Source organism: Gobius niger (assembly GCF_951799975.1).
Source record: "Gobius niger genome assembly, chromosome: 1".
In the NCBI taxonomy this organism is placed as follows: Eukaryota; Metazoa; Chordata; class Actinopteri; order Gobiiformes; family Gobiidae; genus Gobius; species Gobius niger.
In genome coordinates, this window is record NC_136852.1 from 53,374,841 (window position 1) to 53,401,635 (window position 26,795).

Consider the following 26,795-nt stretch of genomic DNA (forward strand, 5'->3'; position numbering starts at 1 on the left):
CAACATCGCATACATTTCAAACACATTTCCCCCTCACTGCATCTGAACCCGTTCCACCCAAGTCGTCCTCTTTTTCCAGCCATGAGAAAAAAACAACAAACAAACAAACGTGCGAATGGGTGTTGCCGAACGAGTGAGATGATGTATGACTTTACCAGTGCTTTGTGGACTTTGTTTAGCATCACACAGGCGCGCAACTGGAGTAGCCTCGAGAAGTGTTAAGTTATTGTTTTGAATGTCTTTGCGTCGAAAAGCGAGAGCGAATAAAAACGAAAAAATGTAGCAGTCTGTAACGGGAACCTTTGAGTTGCTATGGTTACAGAAGATCTTTTACACATAACGAACAAAAGACACAATAAAAAACAAGGATATTATTTTTGTTTTGTTTTCAAAGTGCCATAGTTGAAGAGGAAAAGGAAAGACTGGCCTGCAGGGGGGTGTAGATGCTTTACCGCGTGCATTTACTTGAAAAACGATCAAAAAAAGGGGAACTCCAACGAAACTTTTACATTTGATGCTTTTTTTTTGTTTTGTTTTGTTGTTTTTCATGGAAGGGACTCTGCCAGACTCTGAACTCTCCAAATGTGACATCAAAACAGTTTTTTTTTTTTTAAATTTTGCATCAAACAAAGTGTGTTGCGTGATGCAAGAGTCAAAACAACTTAAGAAAAGACGCAGTAGTTCAGAGCTATGCAGCGCCCGAACGAGTCCTCCTTTGAGATATACTTACAATGTGAAGGTCTGAAGTGATTTTTGTTAAATTCTATATTTTATCGCTTTTGTAGAAATTTTTGTTGTGGGAAGAAAAAAATAAAAGAATTTTATGGGTTAAGTTTTTGAGTCATTTTTAAGTCTTATGTCTTTATTTTTCGGCATGCTGTATTAACTATTATATAAATGGTTTTCTAATACAATGAGAAAACATAAGAACAAGCAATACATTTTCTCTACATGTCGTCCAGAGCGCACTATGATATTTTCGACGCACTCGATCAATTAAAGTGAACTCTGACATTCGAGATTCTTACGACTTAATTCCTCTTCAGTGGTTTGTTCCCGATCCATCGACGTCTTGTTCGTTTTCTGATGCTGACTCCGCGGCGCTGCTCTCTCCGCTGCCCGAGCGCCTCCTTAAATCTGAACAACAGGAACATCAGTTAGCTACATGTCGCTCCAATAACACGATCATTACCACAAGAAAGAGAATACTGACAGGCCTGGGAGGAAGTCCGCGCATCCTGCATGAATAATTTGGTTTGATTTGTTGGGAGAAATCTTGGAGAGGACACAAGAAGAGGAAGAGGAAACGCAGCGCACCTTTGAAATATCAAAACAACTGAGTCTGCGTGTTTGCGTTTGTGTGTTTGTTTGCGGAGCCAGTTTGTTTTTGCGAGTTTCTTTCGGAGCGTTCATCCTCTAGATGCCAGTACCGTGTCTACCCAGAGACGTTAATTAATAGCTAATCAAAGCTAATGTCTCAGCAGCACATTGCCAGCACAAAGACGTGATTAATATCTAATCAAAGGCCGCGGAGCACAACGCACAAAACAGGGCCCACCCCCAAGCCCCGAACACCACTGTTGTTATAGGAGTAAACGAACACTGGCGGCTTAATTAGTCGGCTGTTGGTGTGTGTAGTCTGCATTTGAAGTTCTTGGGGAATTTTTCCGAGCCAGCGCAGGCCTCCCGAGTGACGACACAGAGGTGACATTTCTGCACAGGCTCAAAAAAGAAGAGACAAAATCTGTGCAGACACCGAGGATTAGAAAGAAATTAAGTATTAATGCGTAAAGATAGGGCAGGGAGTTGGTTAATATTGCTGGGGCTTTTGAGAGTAAGCCGCAAACAAAAGACCAGTATTATATGTTTTAGATATTTGTTTTCATTTTCACAAACCCATGTTGAGATGTTGAGCCAGCTTTGTGGTGTTAGACAATATATTTTTATCAGAAGAAAGAAAATAACACAAAACAAACTAAACAGTCTCCAGTTTAAAGCTGCAACGGAGCAACTGATTCTCTTTTCTACACGCCTTACCAAGGTTTTCTGTACATTTCTTTGTCATTTCTTATGCTATTTCGTCAAAACAAAAGAAATCCGGGCACATTTTATCTCGTCTTCTTTGTTGATAAACTTAGGTAAACTTAGATTACTATTGTTCAGATATTCTTGTTATCTGCGCACGTCACTGGAAATAATCAGAAAGAATAATTGGGGAAAAATCCTTACAAATGTTGTCAGACTCAACCTTTGTCACTGTTATAATGCATATTTCTTTTGAAAACCGTGCCTTGCTAGTACATTAGTACCTAGTCCATTTCTAGTCCCCCTGCTGTGCTGATGTTAAGTTGCTCACTTTGTTAAAATTTTGGCAGGATCCTCGAGTTGGGGGGTACTTGGAGTTTAAATTAATGCCTCAGTGGGCACGTGGGACAAAAAGAACCATGGCTATAATATTCAGCATATGTAAAAAATAGTTGTGTTCAAAGTGTAGCTAAAATACTCCCAAAGTCAAACCTTTGACTGAAAAACATAATTAAAACTAACTTTACTTTGAAAGTAATATCAAAATTCTACTTAGTTTCAGCTTTTTTTTTTTATAAATCTACCTGGTATCGTCATGGCGACGTGTAAACAGGCAGGCAGCAACCTCCCTCTCTCTTGGTCTGGCTGCATTTTTTGCCTTTTTCTACAAACTGCATTTGTGGTTTCTGTGAGTTTTACATTTGTTTTTACTGCAGAGAGTCCATAATAATGGTCCTGAAAAAAGCAGCTTTTGTAAAAGTAAACAGCTGCTTATCAGCATTTGTGACCTACAAATTTCTTCTTCTAAAACACTGAAGAGGCAACAAGAGCCCCCCACACCTGCAGCACAGTGGAGGCATCACAAGAGGCGCTACAGGAAACAAAAAGGGGACAAACGAGGAGGTATCCGGGCGAGACTCACAGCCAAGCCATACATGCCTTCTATTGTTTCTATTGTTGTTAACTAGAGAATAAAACAGATAAACTGCTAAGATCTTCCCAGAAGATGGTAAAAGACAGTTGTGGATCGGAAGGAGCTGCGCAGGAGGAAGAGGAAGTATGAGGAGCTGACCAGTGCAGGACACCACACTCTGAAACAGGGACAAATCCAGGAGGTGCTGCCCCGTTTCAGAGGATCAGAAGAGACTGAAGGCAGCCAGGCAGGTTTCCTCCGGGTGCTCCGGTTTCCTCTACCTCTAAAAGGTTGACCCCCAGTGGCGTATTTCGTTGCATACAATGACAAATAAAGCACTTACTTACTTACTTATTAAGAGCTCAAGTACCCCCAGGTCCCCGTACCCCAGGTTGGGAAACACTGGTTTAGAGGACTCTTCTACTTCTGGACGTAATATAATGTATGTCCAAGTTTAGCTATAGACCTGATTGTTTTACATGTGCTTTAGTCATGATTTCATCCAGGTTTATTCCTGGTCAAGACCTGGTGCCACTTGCAAAAGCTTGAGAAACTTGCGTATAGAATTTGAACCTACTGTACTGTCGTGCACCCACCTGTCAGGCCCAGCCACCGGCAGCTGGCATTACACAAATGTTTCTGAAAGAAGCCGCTGATGGCTGTCTCCCCAAGGTTATCCGGACCAAACAGCATTTCATCTCTGCCACCACTACAAGGGCACAGGCAATAAAATATTGTCAGAGAAAGACCATTAAAAAGATGGTCAGACGTGACGTATGTAGCACCTGTGGTTATCTGCCATGATGACCGTCGGATCTGTCAGCTCTTCACCAACTCCTGTCAAAGTAACAAATAGAAGGACAAGACTGGATCAACAACATCGCTACATCAATTCCATCAGCCAAAAACATTCACAAAAGGCCAACGAAAACCCGCAGCTAATTACTCATGACAAACCAAGCTTAAGATCTTACTTAATCCATCTATTCCGATCAGCAATCTTGACAATATATAAGCAATATACATATACAAAAAAACAAAGAGAACTGCACAAGCTAGTAGTAGTAGCAGGAGTGCCAATATTAGTAGGAGCCGCTGCAACAATGAGAGTACCTTGTATATCAAGCACGAGCATCTCCCTGCGAGAGTATTCATATGTCCAATGGGAAAAGGCCAAGAGCGTTTCTTCTAACGAACAGCAAGGAGTGATCTCTTCCCCAGTATTGTTGTTGAACTTTCTGAAGTCGCCCAATAGGTTTCTCTCAATAGTCATCCACTGTCCATTAGAGTGCCAGAGGACGAGCATGACATCTAAAAACCTGTGGGATTAAAAAAAGCACACGGTCAGTTACAGGATATTGGCCTCAAAATATCAATAGATTAATATGAGAGTTCTCTGGTAGAACTAGCCTTTTAGCTGTCAGCAGGGGTTACACAGGGAGCAGCAAGTCAAATTTAATTAATTTTAATGTCCAAATGGCAGATTTTCAATGCCATATTCGAAAAGAAATCTGTGCATTTATCATATCTATACCAAGGAATGAAGAAAAAATTAGATATTTAAAAACAAATTGACCACAATGGCAAACCTTTGAACAAAACTGTATACAAATGTACAGAAATGCTATGCTTGATTGCGTTTTGGCCCATATTTTTGTAAATGGTCACATTTATAGAGCACCTTTCTAACCTGCTTTAGGCACTCAAAGCGCTTTATGTCAAAGAACCAGTCACCCATGCATACGCTCATTCATACACCAGTGTACTCAGTGTGTGCAGACACTGGAGGCAAGGTGGGTGTGTCTTTCCCAAGGACATAACCACAGTGTGCACAGCCCATAGCGGAAGTCAGGTGGTCCTCCGCTGGTGTTTTTTCTTTTTAGTTTTTTAGTTTTATTTCTGTGGTTTAATAAAATATTTTGAGGTATTTTTTGCAATTGAGTGGGTTTTATTTTGTTTTTGCACACTCCATTTGCGGCAAATAAAGGACAATACTAACAATATTAAAAACTGTTAATTTACAAACTCATTGGTTTAAAGGCAGCGTAATCCTCAAACTCTGCACAATTGCCTTGTTCGCCCATCACATAATATATATATATATGTATATATATATATGTTATTGAAATAACAAGCAAAATAGGAATAGTCATATGTATTTTTCATGTAATTTACAGGTTGTAGCAACATGGGGCTGCAGTATGGGGACAGAAACCAAAATGAAAACTTAGTGGGCCCGATCTTGTGTTTCTAAACACAGACTATAATAATGTAAAATACCCAAATATTGGCCCAATGGCCTCTAGTCAAAATGCAGATTTTGACCAGGTTGATGGGTCAATAACTGTTATTGTTGTCAGTTGACAGGACCTGAATCCACAAGATTAATGTCTCAGGTTTGTGGACCCCAACCCCTAACTATAATACTACAGTTCAACATCATCACTTTATCCAAAAAAGTGAATCACTAATGAAGTTACTGTATATTACAGGCCGCTGCCCTCCATCTGAAATGTAAAAATTCACTAATGTTGTGAATGCGACCTATAGCAGTACTGTAGTGCTGTTAGAATACACACTGTGGCGAGTGCTGTGAGTCTTCAGGTTTGATCTGGTTGAACACATTCATCATCTTTTGTGCTGCTCTCTGCTGCTGGATTTCCTTTAGACAAAAACAGAAAATGTCACAGCAAATGTTTTGTATACATCTTTAATTCAAAGAAGGCGCAGTCCCGAAACTCACCCTGAGACAGAGCTGTAGAGCGGTGCTGCCGTGGAAGTATCTCTGCCAGGCGTGGACAACCTCCTGGTGAAATGCTTTGACCACATACACCTGCCCCGGTCTCAGGACGTCCTGCTCTGCCCAGGTACACAACACCCTGCAGCCGTGACGCAGGCCACCATTCAAAGAGCCCTCCTCACTGGACAGAGGCTGCAGGATGGCGGACAGGCCCTGGGACGACCACGACGAAAGTGTGCTTGAGCTGCTGGACTCACCGGGCTCCTCCTGCAGAGAGTAGACGCTCACCTCCTCGCCCCCTGAAACAAACACAAACAGCATCAACACACGTGTCGACAAATCAAGTTCAGATGATGCAGAGAGAGAGGAACAGTGATGCAAATTGACTTCACCCATAAGAGAAACAGGAGTGAAGGGAATTGTTTGAGCCAGTCGCATCAAGTTGTTTCTTTCCATTGCTGTTAACAAAGAGCACAACATACTGTATATATCCGTTCAAACAATTAAATGTATTCAGTCTGACCTCCAGTGTGAACAATACCTGAATAATGTGGATACAGGTTGTCATTGGACTGAAATGAGGAGGTTCTAACTGCAATAAAAGCAGTCACTTACTAGGTTACTGCCCAACGATGTGGGATCTTAAAAATCAACACGATAAAAAATACCTTCACTCGCGATTACACTCTGTACACTGCAATGAAAATATAACGTTTTGTTAGTTTATATATTTGACCATTTTCTGTTTTTATATTTAAAACAAGACTCACGAAGATCTCAGACTGACTGATCTGGCCCAGCTGTTCCAAGTCGAATGAGTAGGACTCCATAGATCCTGGAAAGTAAAGTAAGGCACTTTAACCTCTCTTTAAGCTTTTACACAAATCTAAAAACTCGACTGAAGCGAACAACCTATGGGTCAGTGAAACGCCTCATTTGAAAGCTAAGACCTTCAAATCGAATCTTTTTTGACACATTTTTGTAGTTTTTTTGTCATGTTTTGTCGTTTATTGTTGCTTTAATGTAACTTTTTTAATTACTTTTTTGTCACTTTATTATCGCATTTTCGTCATGTTTTTGTCACTTTTTTTATGCTGTTTTTTGGCAATTTTTGTTGCCTTTTCATCACTCTTTAATTGTACTTTTTGTCTCTTTTCCATTGTGTTATTGTGGCTTTTCTGGCCCGTTTTTGTTGCTCTTTTGCTGCTTTTTTTGTTGAGCTTCCACCATCGTTTTCGTCGCCACTTTGACAATTCTTTTAAGAAGCTTTTATATTTGGGTAAAGCCAACATGGAGAAAATGTGCTTGGTTCAGGTGGGGGTTAAGAGGTTAAAATATCCATACAATATACTTAACATTTTCTATACGATATTTACCATTTGCCTCTGCAACAAATCCACCGGCTCGACGTCTGGAAGAGAATTTGCTTAATCAATAAGTTGCACAATTGGGCGAATACACAATTTGAGCCACAGAATTGTTCTCACTGAGTTGACTGAGGCTCGCTGATGCAGACCAACATCTACTTTCTCCTTTAAACCGTCGCTGCCTCTTCCAGCATGCTTCAGATAATTCAGACTGCATAGCCTTCAAAACAGAAAACTTCATAAAAACTAGACAGGAGATAAATATTGATTATGTTCAGTGTCTCATTACAGCAGTGGGATGACTTTCTTGTATCTTGACTGTCTTTTTGTGCAACCTCCCTTTGCTGTGCCCGTCCTCTGCAAAATCTGAAGAAGACTTCGACCACTCTTCAAAAACAATAGTTACTTTTAGGGCTGGACGATTAATTGCAATCAAAAGGACATCACAGTTTAAATGGTGGCAACAAATGATGTTATTGTTAAATTAATTCAATATTAAATACAAAAGGAGCTTACTTCTGCCCCTGGTGGCTTGTAGCAAAACATCACCCCTGGATTTCGTGCTTCTCGAGAAACACTCTTCCATCATTGGTTCATTTAAGGTGGAGAAAGAGCCTCTGTTTGGGCCAAGAAGTTTACCAGAAAAAGCCAAGTTCTCCACACTTGAAGACAGGGACCTACAGTACTCGTAGGGGGGGTCACGGGACAGGCGAGACCAACGCGGATGCTTGGTCGGAGACTTCCACTGACTTGAGGGTCTAGAAGGAGGACTTGGTTTAAATGCCGGGTTTATCAAACCCTCTGAAATGTCTGTAGGATCAGACAGCAGGACAGTCTTGCTAGATGTGCTTGCTGTACTTTCATTAAGATTAAGTTGATTCTTTGTTTGTAGCTCTTCTTCTTCTTCCTCAGAATTCGCTTCTTGAGTCTGGATTCTGTCCAATGCTCCGTCACTAAAGGTGGTGGAAAGAGGAGCGCCACAGAGGGATTGTCTATGGGAATTGTTAAGGCTTCCTCTGCGGCTGCCGAGGTAAAACACAGGAGAATGGCCCGCCTCCTGTGCAGCACAAAAAAATATTGTTTCCAATTATAATGAATCTCACCAGATTTTTTGTTCACTAGCAGGGCTTGAATACAGTGTTGTGCAAAGAGTTTCAAGATCTCGGCATTCATTACATGCACCGAGTTCAAGAAGAGTTCACATCGCTCTGTTTCCTCCTCTGTTCACTGCAAAAAGTATTCTTTAAAAAAAAATAATAATAATAATAATAATAATTTTAATACATCGGTTCATGAGGCGAGATTTTCACACTTTAATTGAGAAAAAGAACTGCTGTAGATGTTCTTTCTAAATTTAAATGTAAAAAACTTGTACTGTGGACAGATTCCTTGAAATGAATTACTAAAATCAAGAACAAATTTACTAAGAACTTTACATATTTCAATATTTCTTTTTGCAGTTGTCTATAACAACAGCTTTATTATCAATTTCATATTGGATTTCTCTAAAAAGTTAAAATAATCAAAAGAAGTCTGAAAACTTTCCAAAGCTACGAAACATGGTGCCCCCAATCTTAACTATATTTGACATTGAAAGAAAGAAAATGCAAGGTTTGTTTGTTTGCTTTAAATGCATTGTTTTACATTAGCAGTAGTACCTCATTTGTGTCTCTTCTTCCTCCTCTGGATCTTCCATGACCCTCTTGTGAAGTACGTCTCCCAGCGCAGCTCTTTAAGAGTGAAGGCGGTGTACTTTTACAGGACTTACGGCAGCGCAGATCCGCCTCATTTCTCTGAGGCAAGGTCCAGCTTTGGGGTACAACATGGCGGGACGAGGTGAGTGACTGACACTGCCCCAGACGTGCCTCCTCCTGCTGCAGGCGGTCGGAGGCGGAGAGTAAAGTCAGAGTATCCACAGCCAGGGCAGAGAGGTCCTGTAGGTGTCCCAGCTGAACATCCAAATCGGATAAACTGTCCTGGATGGAGCTGACCTTATCTGAGACGTCCCCAACCACGGTGATCATCTCCTCTGCTCTGAGAGGACACAAAACAAATACAAAACAAATTAAAGGGACATTTTAAGCTCATGTTTGTAGGATGTGCCTAGTAGTTTAGTAGTTTAAAAAATAATGCAATACAACTAATACTGAATGGGGGTTGCCTTGAGCTGTGTATATGGACACAAGCACAAGTTTTATTCCTCATTTGAAGTCTAAGAATCTCCAAAGTTCAATCACTAAGCTTTTATTACTGGAGTTGCACTAGCACAAATTAAGATATTGACTCTTTTATGTTCATTTCCAAACTGTTATTTTGTCTTAGGATCAGGAAACCTCAAATGACTTGACTGTAGTCAGACTCGAATTGAGACTTGGATTTGAGGCCAATGACTCTCAATGGACTGAAGCTACGGCGCAATACAAGTACAGCGCGGGAAGAGCTGGATTAACTGACAGAAATCTTGGAGGCGGATTTATTTATGTATTTACTTTTATTTAACCAGGAAAGTCCCACTGAGATTAAGAATCTCTTTTTCAGGGGAGTCCTGGCCCCAGAAGGGGGACCTATTGTACATGTAGGTAGGGGAAACCGGAGTACCTGGAGGAAACCTACACAGACACGGGGAGAACATGCAAACTCCACACAGAAAGGCCCCGTCCAGGTGGACATCGAACCCAGACAGTTTGGTGTTTTAAGTGTTCACACAAAAGTTACAGCATTCAGTGGCTATTTTACGAGGCCGCAGAGAGCCCGATGACAGCGGGACTGAATCTACTTTGAGCAGGGCCGAATCTGAGTATACAGGGGCTGGGGCATTACAGGGGAACCATTGACAGAAAAACGGTCAGAAACTAACAAAAATAAAAGCATATTATTGTATATTTCTCCTTCAGACTTCATGGAAAAGCAACTCATGTTTAAAAGATTTTTTTGAAGTAGGGCCCGCGTCTTGAGATGCTGTCCCAGTAATTTTATTCATACTCTGGAGCATTAAAAATATATATAATTTTACTTTTGTGGCAATTAAATATTAATTAGACTTTAAACCCAAATCCATTCAATTTTGAAAACTTGATATTCAAAAATCTTGAGAAAGCGCTTATTTGCATATTTACAACAGTGAGAATTGAACCTTCATGACTTGATCTTTACTCGAGACTTGCATTTAGTGATTTACTCCCACCTCTGCCTATGGGTGATAGAAAAGGTTGAATACAGGATTCTCAATGCAAGAGGCTTTTAGTGTAAATGTATCAATGGTCACAGAGGATACACTAATGTGAAAAAATATATATAACATTGCATTTTCATGTTCTAAATGCTGATTTATGTATGATACCGATGAACTCAATAGTTGCTTTAGTTTGCTGTTTCTTTTTGTGACCATCATAAGCTTTACCAGGGATTTCATCACTAAAACTCCTCTTAATGCAAACCAGTGATTTGTAATGCAAATCGAACATTACTTTCTCATAGTTCAAACCTCTCTGCAGTGGCCTTGATTGCATGTGTCTGATCTCTGTGTTCCCCCTTCTCATAAAAATAGACCTCCACACATTTCTCCTCAAACTCATGCAGCTTCTTTCTATCTTCATGACCCAAGTACAGCTCTGGGGGGGAAAAAATGACAATATTTTAACCCATTTTACCAACAGCTTAATGTGCTAAAGGAATAAACATTTTCTCACTGAGCCCAGAGCGTCTCTCCTCTCTCTCTGCATCTCCACTCCGTCTCCTGTAGAAAGCCTTAAACACCAGAGCCACGTGGCAGAGGAGAATAAGAGGCGGAGGAAGCCATGGCCTGTCCTGGTAGGTCATTATGTAGCGATAACGATTGTACTTCCACAGCTTGTTGGACGTCGACGCCATATCAAAATAGATGTTGCTAAAAAGGAATAAAATGGTCAAAAAAGTATGACGAAATTACGCACATTCAACACATTAGATTATGAAAGTTCTTACTTGAAAAAGGCAATGAGGATGTTGACCATTATAATGTATTGGACAAACATATAAACAGCCTGGAGGAAGGGGGTAAGAAACGAGGCAGGGGCACATGGTCCCCCATCATCACAAGCTACGGACACAGCACATTGAAGGTCATTGTCGTATAGTAAGTTGAAATTTACACTTGTATATATACACAACGAGGACTGAGGCAGTTTAAACAGTCATAAAAACAACAGGTGATAGCAAGAAGTTATTTGTAGATAAGTTGAGCGCTGAAAAGGTGAAGTTTAGGATTTTAAACACAATGAGGAGCATCACCTCGTGGCATCAGTCAAGGTGCAAACTCTTAGAGCTATTGCGATTGAAAAGCAGATATTTTGACACAATATGGGCTCTTTAACCTCTTACCCCCACCTGAACCGAGCACAGCCAGTTTGGCTTTACCCACATCTGGAAGCTTAAAAAAAAGCATCGAAATAGCAACAAAAACAAGTATGAAAACGTGACACAAACGTGGCGAAAACATGACAAAAAAGCAACAAAAAAAGCAATGAAAAAGTAACGAAAACATGACGATGATGCAACTAAAAGGTGACAAAAAAGTTACACAAAAACATGGCGTAAACGCGACATAAAAGCAACAAAAATAGCAATGAAAAGCAAAAAAAAAAAAGACAAATAAAAGAGACGAAAGCCAAACTGGAGAAAATGCGCTCCGTTCAGACGGGGGTAAAGGGGCACATTTTCTCCAGTTTGACTTCAACCAAATCAAAAAGCTTCTTGAAATAAAGCATCAAAACAGGCGACAATAACGAGATGTAAATGAGGATGAAAACGCTACAAAAAAGCATCAGAAGAGCGACAAAAACGCAACAAAATAGGCGACAAAAACATAGTAAAACAGGTGACAAAAAGTGATTAAAGGGACTAGATGCAAGTTGGTCATTTTTATACTCACTACTGCCACCTCAGGTCTAACACGTAACTGCAGGATCTACATTAAACTCGTGCATGACGGCAATTCGGACCCAAAGAAACAACTTATGAGTAACGGTGCAGGTTACGGCAGGGGTTAAGACTGTTAAAGTAGTGGTTCTCAACTGGTGAGTCAGTTTTGCCACTTTTGGGTCCTGGGTCCTGGCCTTTACCAGAATTTCTTTTTTCTAAAAATATATTTATGTACAGAACAAGTATGGAATCGCTACTTGAGTCTGTGTTAAAATTACTGTTGCTGGGTTCTTGCTTAATCAACAACAATATTTGAGGAAAAGAAAAAAAATGTATATTATATTTTGTTTACCTTGTATTTGGGTCATGGTTTGCCACCTCAGGGTGATATATGAGAACCACTGCTTTAAAGTGAACATGTTTAATGGAGGTGTGAAAACATTTATTTGGGGTACCTCAGCATTGATTCCTTATGGTTAAAAAAGTTAAAATAAAAAAAGAAACAACATTAAGGAGTGACAGACTGGACTGGTCAGGATTTATAATTTGCCTGATGCACCCTCTGCAGGCAGTAGTGGGAATGACATGCTATAAAACAGTGAAAACAAGCTTTCTTTTCAGCTAAATGCATTCAAGCAAATGAACAGAGCCATGAACTACTCAAAACAGGTCTTTTGTGTTCTCTTAATGACGCAACAAGATTCAACAAATGCAGATCGGGGCGCTTCAGCAGTACAAAAGCAAACAACCAAAGTGAATTACTTAAAACTGCATGAATGAAGCTTTCCTAACCATCAATTTCAGATGCGTAGACCTCCCCATAGATCATCCAGTACGGCTGAAACACGGCGTCCCTGGCCAGGCTCCAGGACGGTTCCTCGTTTGGGGACAGGATGGATTTTCTTGACACTCCAAAGCTCAGCAGCACAATGGCCATAATCACCACAATGAAAAACATGTTGTTCGTCTAGGAGGGCACAAAGTGAAAACAATTTGAGATTTATTTATTGTGCTCTCCTCTCTGAACACAGCATCAAGCTGTCCCACCATCTTAGTGATCATGGTGAGGTAAGGGCCGGCATGTTGATTGACCGCCAGGAGGTCCAGCACTCGAATGAACCAGAAGATGATGTCAAGGCAGTAGCAGATACGTCCCGCGGTCCGATAAGGGTCGGAGTACCAGCGCATCAGGAAACCAAACAGGAAAAGGATTATGCCGACAAAGTCCGAAATGTTCCAGTATTCAGAAAACCATATCTTCAGCTTCTGTCTCAGTTTCCTCGGCTCTGACATGAACACCTGAAACATCATGAATAATTAAATATTTATCTAAACCCTCATGAAGTATAATGTTTGTGTCCCTCTTACCTCTCTGATCTTCTCTAGCGCAGTGGAGAAAACATATGCAATCACCAGCCACTCTTGAAGACTGGGTCGCTCCCCCATTTTGACCAGGACAGTGTAGGAGAATAACATTAGAAAAGCCAAATATGACATCTAAAAAAAAATGAAATGAAAACACAGTGCACAGAAACCCAGTAAATGTAGATAAAAACTGTCCTACAGTGTGAAACCAGAACTTGACGACAGGAGCGGTGTAAAATTTGTAAATCCTCGTGACCCAGGACAGGCACTGGCGGGCCAGTGAGGAGACGGTCTCAGAAACAGGACCAACACATCTGTCACGGAAAGATACAGCGCGCTCTGCATCGTCACTGCCCTGAAAAAACATGAGAGGCTGTGATACTTGAACACTTCTGCAGCCAGGATACAGAGGCCTAACTAAAGCATTTACCGTGTGATCTGCTCCCTTGTTTTTCTCCACTGACTGTACAGAGTCGTCCCCAAACAGCATGGCCTCGTGGGACTGCGGCACATGGCACATTTCAGCTTTGCTTTTAAACTCCAGTATCAGGATGAAAGGCGGCAGAAGAAGACTCAGAATAATCTGAAGAAAGACAGGAATCACAATTATTAAAGCTCCAATGGAAGCAGCTTTTCCCGTTAATGGAGGCAAGGCAAGTTTATAAGTAGATCACCAAAATAGATGTGTTAAAAGTACACTTAACACTTAACAGGCAAATAAAATCATGCACAGCTAAATACAACCGTTTTCAGCCAGCATTTTTCTTATAGTCTAAAAACATAAAAGTATAGCTACGCTGTTCAGAAACGGGCTGTTGAAAGAGTAAGGGCAAAAAGTCAACATTTTAAAACAACTGTGCACACATTCGCTCGCATTTGACAATATTTAAATAACTAGCTGAGACCCGGCCTTCGGCCGGGCCTCGCTAGTCTCCACATTTGATATTCCGAGATTGTGAGTGATTACAAAGAAATGTCCAACCCGTCACACAGTTCAGCTGTAGACCAGTGGTTCCCAACCCATTCCAAAAACTATGGCCACTACAAATGAGTAAAAGAATGAAGGCAAAAAACAATTTCAAACCAACTGCAATTGGAGTGTTTGATGCTCCCGTACTCCTTTCTTATAAACAGCGACACAATATTTTTGCTAAACTCGGGGAACAGGATTGAAGAGACAGTGGAATAATTATTGATAAATATTAGGGGTTCAGCTTTAACGGTTTGGGTCACGGTGCAGGACCCGCGGTTTGGTGCATCACGGTAGTGCACAATTAAAAAAAGGAATGGTTGGTTTTGAACTGAAATAGCCTAATGATCGTTGTTAGACAGTATTTATAACCTTACAATAAAATTGGCAATGCGTTCAAAGCTGCTTTAGAATAAAATGTACCTCTGGGCTCACAATACGTGAAAGCAAAATAGAAAACAAATGGTACAGTAGCAAAGAAAAAAAAAAAGAAAAAAAACTACGCAGTGCAGGCCATGCGCTCGTTAAGTGGTTTCATTTTCGCTTTTACTCACACGGAGGAGAAATCAGTCGGAGCAGCGCGTTTGATTAGAGGCTCGTGTTTGAGCAGGTTTTGGGCACGCACGCACACGCACACACATACACACACACGCACACACACGCACACATCGCCCTGTTTGGAGGCGCGCGCACACATACATACGCACACGCACAAACACACACGCGCGCACACACACATCGCCCTGTTTGGATGCGCGCACACGCACGGCAGTCAGATCTCATGCACTCGCGTTTTTGTGACAGCGGGTTGTCCTCGGACAGCAGCACCACCAACCACACACTCAGTACTGTCGCCAGGCTTCCTGGTGTTCCCAAACGGTCTCCCATCCCAGTCCTAACCAGGCCCTTCCCTGCTTAGCATCCGAGGAACGGTCTCCCATCCCAGTTCTAACCAGGCCCGTCCCTGCTTAGCTTCAAAGTCGGTATGGGAAATAAACATGGCGGCGGCCAGGCGGCGGCCATTGAGATAGCGTTTTCTATAATAGATTTAGTGCATATTGAAGCATTCTGAGTGAGGTGGAGGGCCACAGATCGGTGGTCAGTGCAGTAAAAATTTAAACTGGATGCATTGAGCAGAGGTTGTCCTGTTCCCCAGACCTTTAATTAGGCTTGGAACTATAATGGCAGCTTTTTTTCCGCATTTTTTTTCAGGCTATAATCATGTAGAATTGTGAAAGTTGCAGTCAAAAAGGCTGCATTTGACCGACGGGCCGCACTGTGGGCACCACTAATTTAGTGTAATAGCAAAGATAGATCAATAATAAGTAGACTTCTTAATGATTGTGACCATAACACCTTTGCGCTGCCCAATCCCGTCAGTTCTCGGAAGCTAAGCAGGGAAGGAGACTAATACTTGGATGGGAGATTGTTTGGGAATACCAGGAAGCCTGGGTGAATGTAGTCAGTGAGTGAGTGAGTGTTTGGTGATCGGAAGGGCCGATGGCGCAGACTGGTTGCCTCGCTTCCGTCAGTCTACCCCAGGGCAGCTGTGGCTACAATAGTAGCTTACCACCACCAAGTATGGCGTGAATGAATAATGACGACAGCGCTTTGAGAAACTAGGTAATACAGGCTTGTAAAGTGCGATACAAGTGTAAGCCAGTATTACTATCATTATTATGGACTGTATGACTTTTTCTGTTAAGCTCTTCATAACATTGTTTTGTAAAGTTGATCTAATGACTTTATGTTGTAAGTTGTCAATATTAATGTAACCGATGGCCTTTGTCATATAGCTAAGGCTAGTTAGTGAAAAAAATCCAGTCATCTTTCTTGAATGTTTCTTGAATTTAAATTTAGTTAATAGCCAGGGGATGCATTTTTTGACAGCTACTTAGTTGAAACTGCCAGTTATCTAGTTTACAAGAACCACTCGCTTTTTCACTCAGTGCAAACCAGTTTCCTATGGACAACAAATAATCTACAAACATTCTTTAAACAAAGTCTTGTGGTAACAGTTGGTGTCGGGTACCGGTAGATTTTCAAATTCCAAGCACCGTTTTGAAATCGGAAATAAAAAAGCTGCATCGGTGCCTCTCTAGTTGTTTTTATTACTGTTTGAATCTGGATTTGTGAAGATCAACCAATTTCTACTCCAGCTATTGCTTCACGTTGCACCACTTTTACCTTCAGGAAGGAGTTTTTGCTCATGTTGAGAGAGCCGGTCCAGAGGTCGGTGAGGAGGGTCTGTGTGCAGGAGTGCGACACAAACGGCCTGTGTCCCGATGAGACGGCCATCTGCAGACAGGTGAAGTGGCTCCATGCCTCCATCTCAGATGTCAACAGCTTCATGGCCATCTGTTCATTCTGATGAAACGCACAGTCCAGCACATCCACCGCCAGCTGACCAAATTCCCTGAGAGACAAAGGCGGGACGGCTATAAAGCAATGCTCATATTATACTGTGATAATCTCAAAAAGTGTTGCAAAGACGAGATAACATGGGAGGGAAACGTGGGGTTTTCTGATTTTATGTCCACTGATTGCTTTATGAGGATTGCAAACATAATCAATATACACTTTATTCATATGACACATTTTAAGAAGTGGTCATAGTAGTGCAGTGGTTAGCGCTTTTCTGTGTGGAGTTCCTACAGAGAGTTCCTCTGGGTGCCTCAGTTTCCCCTACAAAAATCATAGACAATAGAGTGACGTTAAGTGCTTTGCTTCCCATTATCTAAACAATTGTACAACTAAATTATGTAGATCAGATGTAGATCGCCTTTGGAGGTAGGGAAAACTGCAGCACCCAGTTGAAATCTACGCACTCATGGGGAGAACATAATCCCCACACAGAAATGCCCGACCCAGTCTGGGATTTGAACCCAGGGCCGTTTTGCTGTAAGGTGATAGCACTAACCACAAGGTCAAACCAGAACTTTCCTGTAAAAGAGGTTCTTAATCTCAGTGGGACATTTCTGGTTGAATCATGGCCAAATTAAAAATTAAATGGAGTTTAACAACAGACAGTTGGAAAAAAAGGTGAGCTATGATTCAGCTCGTCTTCTGTACTCCAGGAAAGAATAATTTTATTTAAATATTTCTCTTATTATACTCAGGGAAATGATGTGCAACAGCCTTAAAAAACATAATTGTTTAACTATATGTATAAGGATTTACAATGAAAACTAATGAACAGGCACATGTAATTTTAAGTGGTCAGAATCTAGAGTAAGTTTAATTATCTTTAGCACATCTGCTCACAGCGAGAAAGCCTTGGAACGCTCTGAAATGTTGTCATCCATGCTGCTCAGACGAGCCTCCGTGGCCATGGAACGGTAGAGTTTACAGGCAACTGTAGCGCGTGCCAGGGCCTCTTCACCATGTTGCCACAGGAACAGCGCCATCTGCTGTCGCTGCTGCAGCACTGCCCATACGAACAAGTCATTGAAGTTAAAGGGAATGAACAGAGGACACTCATCAAAACAAGGAGGGGTAGATATATCCTGACTGGTCGCTGGTATAGCCTCTGACTCCAAGATAAAAGAGGCAAAAAGGCAAAATATTAGCAAAAATAATGCTGAACAATAACAGTAAAATGTCAGTAAATAATAAGAAACTCACTCTGCATGTGTGTGGATGAGCAGTCCTGAAGAAATGCAGATTCTGAGAACTTCTGGTCTGTATTTGAAACAGTGGCCCCTGCCTCTGTTTGGACAATGAGGATGAACTGTCCTGACGAGTGCCCTTTACAAACAAGACAACATAAATTATCTACACCTCTCCGTCAACACATTCTTAATTTAGTGTGGCTTCAAACTTCTATCAGAACCTTGATCTGGAGGTGGCTGTAAGCAGTCCTGAAGTGTTTCCGAGTGTAGGAACTGCGGTACGCTCCTCCAATGAGATACTCTATTACCAGGCCCATATCAATGATGGAGAGGCGGTAGTTCAGAGGCAGAGAGGTCTACAATAACAATGCACAAACTCATCACATGTACAAATAACATGTAAACATATGTTTATGGTTTAAATATTTACTCACTTGTTTCACATCTTCAACAAGATGGTGGAAAAATCGTTTCATCTGCCCCTGCGTGTGCTGTGAAACAATATATATATTAATAATAAGGCTGTTTCAACACAAAAGAACAAACTCGATAGAAGAGACAAAACCTCTCATATGTTATATCAAATTGTGTAATATTGGTAACACTAACTGTGTTATAGAGCTCCTCCAGTCGGTCGATGGTGAGGAAGCGGCTCATCGTCATCCCATTATCAATGAGGAGCTTGACAAAACTGACGCGGTCCATCACCAGCGCATCCAGCATCGTCTGCTCCAAAGACCCCGCCTGACACAGTCGTCACAGTCAGAAAGTACAATTCAGTACGATCCAGAACAGAAGTGTTGATTCTCACCTGCCAATGTGGTCCGTGAACAAAAACATGTTTTTGAGCAATGTCTGCCCTGTCCCAGGCCAGGGCCACACTCAGCTGCTCTGCAGGACTGGCCCGAGTACCTTTGAGATAACAATCAGAGACTTAAAGGGATATTTCAGGATTTTTGACATAGGGCCTCATTTCCTAGTTATCCAGAGTGTTGCTGGTACCTGGAGATATTTTTTTTGTAATTCATGCAGTTCTTATGTTTGAAGAGTTTCGTGGCGCTAGGCTAATGCAAGGCTAGTGCATTTCTACGATGTCAGCTAGCCAGCATTAAAAACAGTCTGACCCGCTCCACAGCACCTGAGGCAAATCACTTATAACGCCAGACTAACCATACAAATGTCTGTGTCCATAGAATAATTTGAACCATTTTGCATTTAAAATACCTTATATTTGAGCAGCATCTGCTTCGTGTTTGTATAAGCTACGCAGCGGCGGAGTGATCTGCTAGAAACTAGTCCCTCAATATGCGATCGTTTATGTGATGCAAGGTCAGTTATATTCCATAAATTATTCTATCGACACAGACATTTATATCGTGTCTGGCGTTATAAGTGATTTGCCTCAGGTGCACTGTGGAGTGCGTAAGACTGTTTTTAATGCAGGCTAGCTGACATCGTAGAAATGCGCTAGCCTTGCACAAGCCTAGCGCCACGAAACTCTCCAAACATAAGAACTGCATGAATTACAAAAAAAATATCTCCAGGTACCAGCAACACTCTGGATAACTAGGAAATGAGGCCCTATGTCAAAAATCCTGAAATATCCCTTTAAAAAAGTAAGAAGTACAGTTCAAGAGAGGGAAAATGTAACAGTTTTTTTTTTTTTTAAACACCTTTCAATGTAGCAGTCAAAATAGCAGCATCTGGAGCAATTTGGTCTTCTGATTCTGAATCATAGATTGTGATCTAAAAGCATTACAAAACCATGACATTTGAAAAGCATTCATAATGGTAAGATGTAACATAATGTTAGTAAACAAGTAACATAAATAACTATAGCTTACACACTGCCTGTGATCCATACACTTCAGCAGCAGTGAGAAAAGGTGAGAAGCCGAAGATCGATCAACTGCAAAAACCTGTCCGATCCTGAGGAGGAAGTCAGCTTTAATGTCCGCCTCCAGTTCTCTGCAAAAACAACAATATTTTCTGTACTTCTCAACATCTGTATTACATAAATGCATTATATAATAACTAAGAGAGTACATGTCTGTGGCTGTCTGCTTGTGTAAAAAGGCGAGCAGGTCAGCAGCCCGGCCTGATCCTTCAAACACAAACACCGGGACCGGCGGGACACTGCTCACACACTCCAGCACCGACGAGACAACAGCTGGACCCCCCTCCAGCACCACGCACACCACAGGCACTCCTAGGTTCAGTCCTAAACAAACAAGAAGGATTACATAAAAATAAAGTCAGAATTTACCCCAAATTGAGTAAAAAATGTCTGTAGCTTATCGTATGAACAAGACTTGTATTATTTGCACCTCAATAAAACTTTTGCACATTTGATTCACAAAAGGCACTCACGAGGATGAATCTTTTGTAAATTGATGAGTTTCTCCAGCTTTCTCCGCAGACCTTGCTGGCAGCCATGTTTTCCTAGTGTCCCATCGTCCGCAAATAGGAAATGTGAGTGAAAGCCATTGAGACAAGAACGTTTACTGAGAGGATTACCAAGGGGCTGATAGGGCCTAAAAACCTGCAAATAAAATTACAACAGTGCAGTGTAGGTCAAATTACAAATAGCAAAGTAGGAGACATTTTCAAATTTTGGCCCGTACATCTCTGCCAATAAGGTCTGCGTTGTTGTCGATCACTCCCCATGGTGTGATCCCGACTGTGTTTCTCTTCCTCAGGTCGTGGCCTCCATGTATTTTCACTGCCTCGCCTACGTACTTGGACACACCTGAAAAATAAAAGTTTACTTAAATACATGCATGAAGTGCATATTTCATAAACATATTTCCCCTCTATGCTCATGCTGAAGGAAAAGTTATGAATTCATTCACTCATTACTCACGCAAACAAAAAGTACTGTGTTATGTTAGGTGGGAAGTATGTGTAGCTATTACCATGACTACAGACAAAGTAATACAAATTGCAACTAGGGAATTGAGGGAAAGGGAACTTAAGAGTGTTTTTACAAATCAAGGTCACAAAGAACAACATACAGTATCATTACTCATTCAATTTGCATACTTGATGACACGGCTGCCCCGCCCTCCAATCAACACCTAGTCAACACTCAGTATCTTGGCTACAACTATTACTGCTACAGTACAATTCAAAATGCTAGTGTTGTTAACGCCATATCAAAAGTCAATAAACACGATGAACTGTTGTAGCACATCGAGAACAACAGACCTATGTTGTTACTTCCTACCCTTATACCTGTACTGATGCCGTCGGTGAATATCCACGCCCCGGTGCTGAGAGCCGCGGTCATCAGGCCTTTGCTGAAAGCCTGCTCGACTTTGGGACTCAGGGAGAAGTTTTCGGAGCCTCCCTGGACACTCAGCAGGAGTTTGGGCCTCTCCATCTGCCACTCCTTCAACATGAGCTGAAGTATGGCCTCTGGCTTCGAGTCCACCGCCAAACGAAGATACTGCAAACACACGATAGAAAGTGGATAATTTGCTCATCTGAAGTTGGTACAATGTTTATTTTTTATCAAGAACAATCTTGATTTACAGTATTTAGTGAAGTGCAATGGATTTTAGCTACTTTTTCACCCCGTTTTAAAAGTAATAGTGATGTTGTTCGTAGCCGCCATTATAATGGTGGGAGCAGTATTTTGAACCGTATAACAAGATTGGATTGTAAAGCATGAAGCATAAATATAAGGCACAATACTTAAATCATATCCATTTTAACTACTAGTAACACTTTCACTTATAGTACAAGTTGAGAACAGAGTGAGTTGAGAGTTGTGAGTTGAGAGTTGAGAACAAAGTGCTAGACTTGTACAATTCTGTGTAACATTTTTGTTTCAAACATTATTTCACCAAAGTTTATTTTTCTCAGATTTGGAGTGTTTTGTCAGTCTCTTATCTTCATATGTTCAAGCAGTTTTGAGATATAAAATGCTGTACATCAAGTTAAATTGCGTCAGATCTGAGATGGCCTCACTGACCTTGGCCCGACAGACCCGTGTGGCAGTGTCCTCAAAGTCCACAATGCCATAGGCATCAGTGGGACTGGCCCAAGTGTGGCGCTCCACGCACCATTCCTCTGTATCTGAGTCTGAACTGGGGTGCAGGGATGAGGGGAACGTAAAGTACTCCGAGGAGTGCTCCCCCATCAGACGTCCGCAACAACACCTGATTTTAATTAAATTAAATTAAATGAAACAACTGTGAACTGAATAAACTTTGCAGATAAGGAAGACATACAATCTACATAATAAAGATAAGAGAGGGCACAGTGAACATAAACAAACCAATAAAAAGTATCTAAACACCATGCAATTTACTAGATTTATTTAGAAATGATGTTGTACCTGATCAGGTTCTGACATACTTGACAGACTGGAACACATCTGTAAGAAACAGGAAGTCATGCATTACTAGGGAATTCCTGGAAGGAAGGACCGAGCACCAAATGTCTTTGCTCAAGATATAATGTCACCACAAGCGTTAGTGAGTGCTTTACTGTTTGGTTGAGCAAATGAGTCCCCTCTGAGCAAACGTAATAAAACATTTCTTCGCACTTTTGGCAACTCGTAAACATAAAAGCTTGTAATTACCTGTGGAGGTCTCGAGAGGAAGAGATAAACTTAACACACTCTCGCTTGAAGAAGGTTTCCTCGATCCAAGATTTTCTTGACTGAAATAATAAGAGATTAGTTACAATGTGAAAATCAAGCAGGGGGAAAAAAGCATTTCTACAAATATGCGGAGTGACCTTGAATGTAACACTCATGGCAGGGCTGAAGGAAGTGGACTCTCGGACAATGGAGCTCCCACTTTACTCTGTGCACTATAAGCTTGAACTAGCCTCTGTTCACATGCTATAACTTTGAAACCAAAAGGCAGTGTTTTGTATCCTTCCATCTCCCCTCCCACTGTGTTTCCCAGTTAGGTTTAACAACAATGGCTTTCCCTCAAAAGAGCATTGTTTATAGGAAACACACACAGACATGACCCTTCCTGAGATTGGCTGAAGTTATATTTGGTGTGCCACTTCCACCTTCTGTCTGTGTCCACCACAAATGGTTCACTGTACTGTTACTATTGAAGTTAGCTGTCACTCTTATGAAAGGAGGGGGGAAATAAATACTCAGCATAGTTTCTGGCTGGAAGGAGACATTAAACATATGCACTCTGACAACACCTACAACTTTATTGCCTCTTCTAAATCCTAACAAATTACAAAACATTGATTAAAAAATAAATAAAAATAAAACATAATGCCAACATAATAACATTTCTAATAAATCACAAAAAAAGGTTTGCCAAATAAGGGTCGTATATCTGTACAGTATCTACCCTAATGGTAAAATTAGCCTAAACTCGTGCTTGATGCTAATAATTAAACTAAATATACGTAAAAGTAAGCCAAGAAATACGCTAGATAGACAGACACGTCTTAATATGAGTAGTTTATTCTCAAAAACACACACAAAAAAATACACTCTTTCAAAGTGCACGTGCAGAGGAAATGCGGTGGACTTACCATGGCCGAAGGAGCGACACTGTCAAAACAAATGTGTCCCTGCTCCCTCCCCTCAACATCATCATCTCCATACAGTCCTTTGTGTTTTATCAGTGGCCGGTCCAAAGGGCGAGGAGAGCCGTAGAAAAGAAACCTCCGTGAGTTCATGACCTCCTCCTTCAAACACCTCTGGTCCACAGGTCAAATGGGATGGGCGCGCGCGAGTGGGTGGGACAGGAGGACATTTCAAAACACCCTCTCAAAGTCAGAACAAAAGGGTGGGATGGATGGCAAGGACACGGGTTTAATGTCACAGCTTTTTCATGGGGAAAAATATGAAATCATTGTATTGTAATTTGGTCAAATACAGTCAATCTAACTAGGAATTGTATGAGACTATATTAGAGCAGATTTCTCATGAAGCTGCAGTGACAAGGATTTAATCATTACTTAATGTAGCAAACCCTTTTGGGACTGTAATATTAATAATTTGCAAAGACATACTTTCTTGTTTTGATAAATTACAAGTGATAAATGTGTGCTTTGACTGTTTACACATTTCACATTTATCTTACATTACAAGATTAAATAAAAGCGCAAAATGCGGTTGAAATAGAAGGAAAATATTTTAAAAATGTAATTGTTAATTTTAATAAATTCACATTTCCGTTGTTTTTTCATCTCCTACTTTAAAGGGACTATACATAGTTTAAAAATAAAAAATGTTCCTCCCCTACATGTTCCAGCAATGTCCCAATGTGTAGAATGAGCCCAGACCTGTTCACCACAACTGCCTCTAAAATCCTGCACTGTCACTGTCACTCATAAAGTTGTTACTTCGGGTCCAAATTTCCGTCATGCACGAGCTTAACGCAGAAGGTGCAGTTACACGTATGACCTGAGGTGGCAGTGCTGAGTATAAAATTGGCAACTTGCATAGAGCCCCTTTGACGCCATATCATGTAGAATTTCACCCAATAAAAAAAATTGCAATACAAGCATTTATTTTAAGACAGATATTTTCATGATTGAAAAATACCTGATAAATGTTTTGCTCACCCCTCCTTTAAGATACGACAGCAAACTTTACTGGGAGTGGGTACGTCTCCAGCTCGTCTCCATGGAGATGTGACTAAAGGCAGTAGAATTTGAGATTGAACCAGGTTAGTTTCTCATCCAAGTCCATTCCTTTATTAACCACTGCAGTAATATCATTTTCTGCATTGAGCTGGTCATTAGGAGCATATTTTGTTTTGCCGCAACAAAATGTTACGCAGTGTACCTTTAACTGTGGGCTATAACATAGGCCTATCTCCTCTTCAACACAAATAAAACAAAATTTGTGAAGCATAATTACACGCAAATAGAAGAAGCACTTCTTTAATGTCAAACTTCAACAACTTCACTACAATACAATGTATAGAAAAATACATTTAGAACATTATTGTACAAAAGCTCAGGGTAGAGAAAAACATTCAAATGGGACTGTTTGTCTTGAGGCTGGAAATACCTTTTGCAATTGATCACAAGAACAAAACAAAAAACAACTTTGAACATTATACTCATAAAATATCAATGCAAGTTGGTGACTCAACAATACACTTTGTGACAAAGTGAAGATTTAGCCAAAACAAATCAACAACATTGACTGCTGTACTTCACAGTATGCAATACTAAATAATATTCATATGAAAATAAATTGCTGCTTTTCACGTTTCCATCGCATCAATGTCCTTTTGAGGAGGTTTCTGTAGCAGTGACATATCCAATTCAGGCAAAGGAGTCTTCCAAAACTGAAAAGAGTTGTAACTATCGTCTTCATTAGGATCGGTGGTTGCATCATCCGCCTGAAATAACACAAGTACAGTTTTAAGAGAAAAACACATCAAGACAACAAGACAAGAGACTGTTAAAAAAGAGAAAATCCAAGGCACGCTGTCAATTAAAAATAATTAAAAGGCCTTTAATAAATCATGGCTCCCAAAAAATAAAATGCACCAACGTGTTTCAGCCGGTGGCCTTCGTCAGGATGCAAGTAGTAAGACAAATTGTATCTGGTTTAAAACTGTATTATGGATTTTAAGAGAGGAATATGTGTCAAACTATATGTGTTGTCGTAAGCAGTAGCGCATGTGTAAATGTTACTAGAGATTATAAATCTAGCTGTGACACAGATACACCGAGAAAAACAATGACTTGTTATGATTTATGATCTGTCCCTTATTGTCCCTTCAGGATTTATAGAAGTAAAAAAATAATCGTGAGGTAATTTTGAATATGATTGGAGTTTGACGTGATAATCTCTGTATGTGCAGCAGATTGGGGTGGAATGATGGGGAATGTAACTGATTTGAACAGATAATACATGATTAATTTTCCCTCTATTACTTTTTGTTCATGTATGGAAGAGGAAAGTATTGTGCAATTACATGAACAATAAAAAAAAAAAAAAAAAAATTAGATCACATTACGCAGTCACAGTTCTATAATTAAACTGTCCATTATAACATTTCATTACAGACAACAGATTTGCGCACAGTATTTTAATAAAGGTAAAGGGTGACATCTAGTGGCCGCTTGATGCCATTGCGCCGAAGTGACGCATTTGAAAAGCATAAAAACAATGCCTTGGTTAAAATAATGCTGTTCAGTTGCGCACTTACTTTAACCTTGGATTGAGGATTGTCTGTGTCAGCGGATGCTTCACTGTCCTCTCGAGGTCGCTTGTTTGTGGATTTCGCCATCACGTTGGTCCGACGATCCTGGAAAGTTCCGGAAGTTTGCTGCTGCTGCGTCGTGTTCGAATGCGTTGCGTGCTTCGACAGGTCACCGTGAGTGCCTTTGCGTAAAAGCGGCAAATCTAAGTCTGCCTCGTCGGTTGCATCATCAAAGTAGAAGTGTCTCTTTCTGCAGCGGCTGCCCAACAAAGCGAGCAGGGACGGCGGGCTCACACCTGCGGAGGGAGCCATGCTTTCCAGCCGCATGTCAACACTGCACAGCCCGCGGCATCTTTTCGAAGGAGAGCTCGTGGCGAGAGCATCCTCTGCGCGCCGTTTAGCCATCGGTGTTTATAGGTCTAATACATGAGTAGTAAGCGGCTACTTTTAATACATTTCTCACATGTTGGCTAGGCTCGCATAGAAAATCTTCAATCCCGAGTCCCGGTAGTAGAATGTGAGAGACAGAGCGCGTGTCCAATCAGAGACGAGAAATTTTTTGAAGTTACGCCCCCCCAAAAAGCCCTTCTTCTTCTTGTGTTTTAAAATAAACTGCTCTTTTAGCGTAGTACAGTGTGCATTTTAAAGGTAAGATATGTAGCATGCATACTGTGATTTCCCCTGTCCTATGTTTAAGTGTATTTCCCACTGATATTAGCCTATAGATAATTATGAGAAGGATTTTGTTCTAC

General features: G+C 40.9%; 2 protein-coding genes across 2 annotated transcripts; both read right to left on the minus strand.

The window, feature by feature from the left end:
- Positions 1-963: 963 nt before the first annotated feature.
- On the minus strand, positions 964-23,572 carry trpm6 (transient receptor potential cation channel, subfamily M, member 6). Its single transcript, XM_079557406.1, has 40 exons — positions 23,408-23,572; positions 22,479-22,558; positions 22,233-22,271; positions 21,867-22,053; positions 21,125-21,338; positions 20,515-20,639; positions 20,261-20,432; positions 19,937-20,111; positions 19,735-19,858; positions 19,564-19,636; positions 18,702-18,802; positions 18,500-18,634; positions 18,325-18,381; positions 18,112-18,246; positions 17,904-18,026; positions 17,544-17,812; positions 16,467-16,695; positions 13,740-13,892; positions 13,509-13,664; positions 13,313-13,441; positions 12,992-13,243; positions 12,737-12,911; positions 11,009-11,123; positions 10,735-10,931; positions 10,530-10,656; positions 8,704-9,079; positions 7,562-8,102; positions 7,335-7,432; positions 7,166-7,265; positions 7,055-7,089; positions 6,449-6,513; positions 6,347-6,372; positions 6,220-6,270; positions 6,071-6,136; positions 5,682-5,977; positions 5,518-5,600; positions 4,052-4,257; positions 3,724-3,775; positions 3,535-3,647; positions 964-1,137 (listed from the first exon to the last, which is right to left on the minus strand). The coding sequence occupies exons 1-40, from the start codon at positions 23,552-23,554 to the stop codon at positions 1,043-1,045; spliced, it is 5,892 nt and encodes a 1,963-aa protein (XP_079413532.1). The 5' UTR covers positions 23,555-23,572; the 3' UTR covers positions 964-1,042.
- A 1,353-nt stretch (positions 23,573-24,925) lies between these two features.
- On the minus strand, positions 24,926-26,575 carry LOC306978334 (uncharacterized protein). The gene is made up of 2 exons (XM_079576857.1): positions 26,050-26,575; positions 24,926-25,233 (listed from the first exon to the last, which is right to left on the minus strand). The coding sequence occupies exons 1-2, from the start codon at positions 26,446-26,448 to the stop codon at positions 25,096-25,098; spliced, it is 537 nt and encodes a 178-aa protein (XP_079432983.1). The 5' UTR covers positions 26,449-26,575; the 3' UTR covers positions 24,926-25,095.
- Between the last annotated feature and the right edge of the window lie 220 nt (positions 26,576-26,795).

Bases quoted from the DNA above. Each gene is read 5' to 3' on its own strand.
- trpm6 (XM_079557406.1), bottom strand. From the start codon at position 23,554: ATGAACTCACGGAGGTTTCTTTTCTACGGCTCTCCTCGCCCTTTGGAC. The intron at 19,859-19,936 runs GTACTCTCTTAG...TTGTTTTTGCAG, and splicing joins AAGCAGACAGCCACAGACAT to AGAACTGGAGGCGGACATTA. The intron at 7,266-7,334 runs GTAATGAGACAC...TCTGTTTTGAAG, and splicing joins AAGAAAGTCATCCCACTGCT to GCTATGCAGTCTGAATTATC.
- LOC306978334 (XM_079576857.1), bottom strand. From the start codon at position 26,448: ATGGCTAAACGGCGCGCAGAGGATGCTCTCGCCACGAGCTCTCCTTCG. The intron at 25,234-26,049 runs GTAAGTGCGCAA...GTGTTATTTCAG, and splicing joins ATCCTCAATCCAAGGTTAAA to GCGGATGATGCAACCACCGA.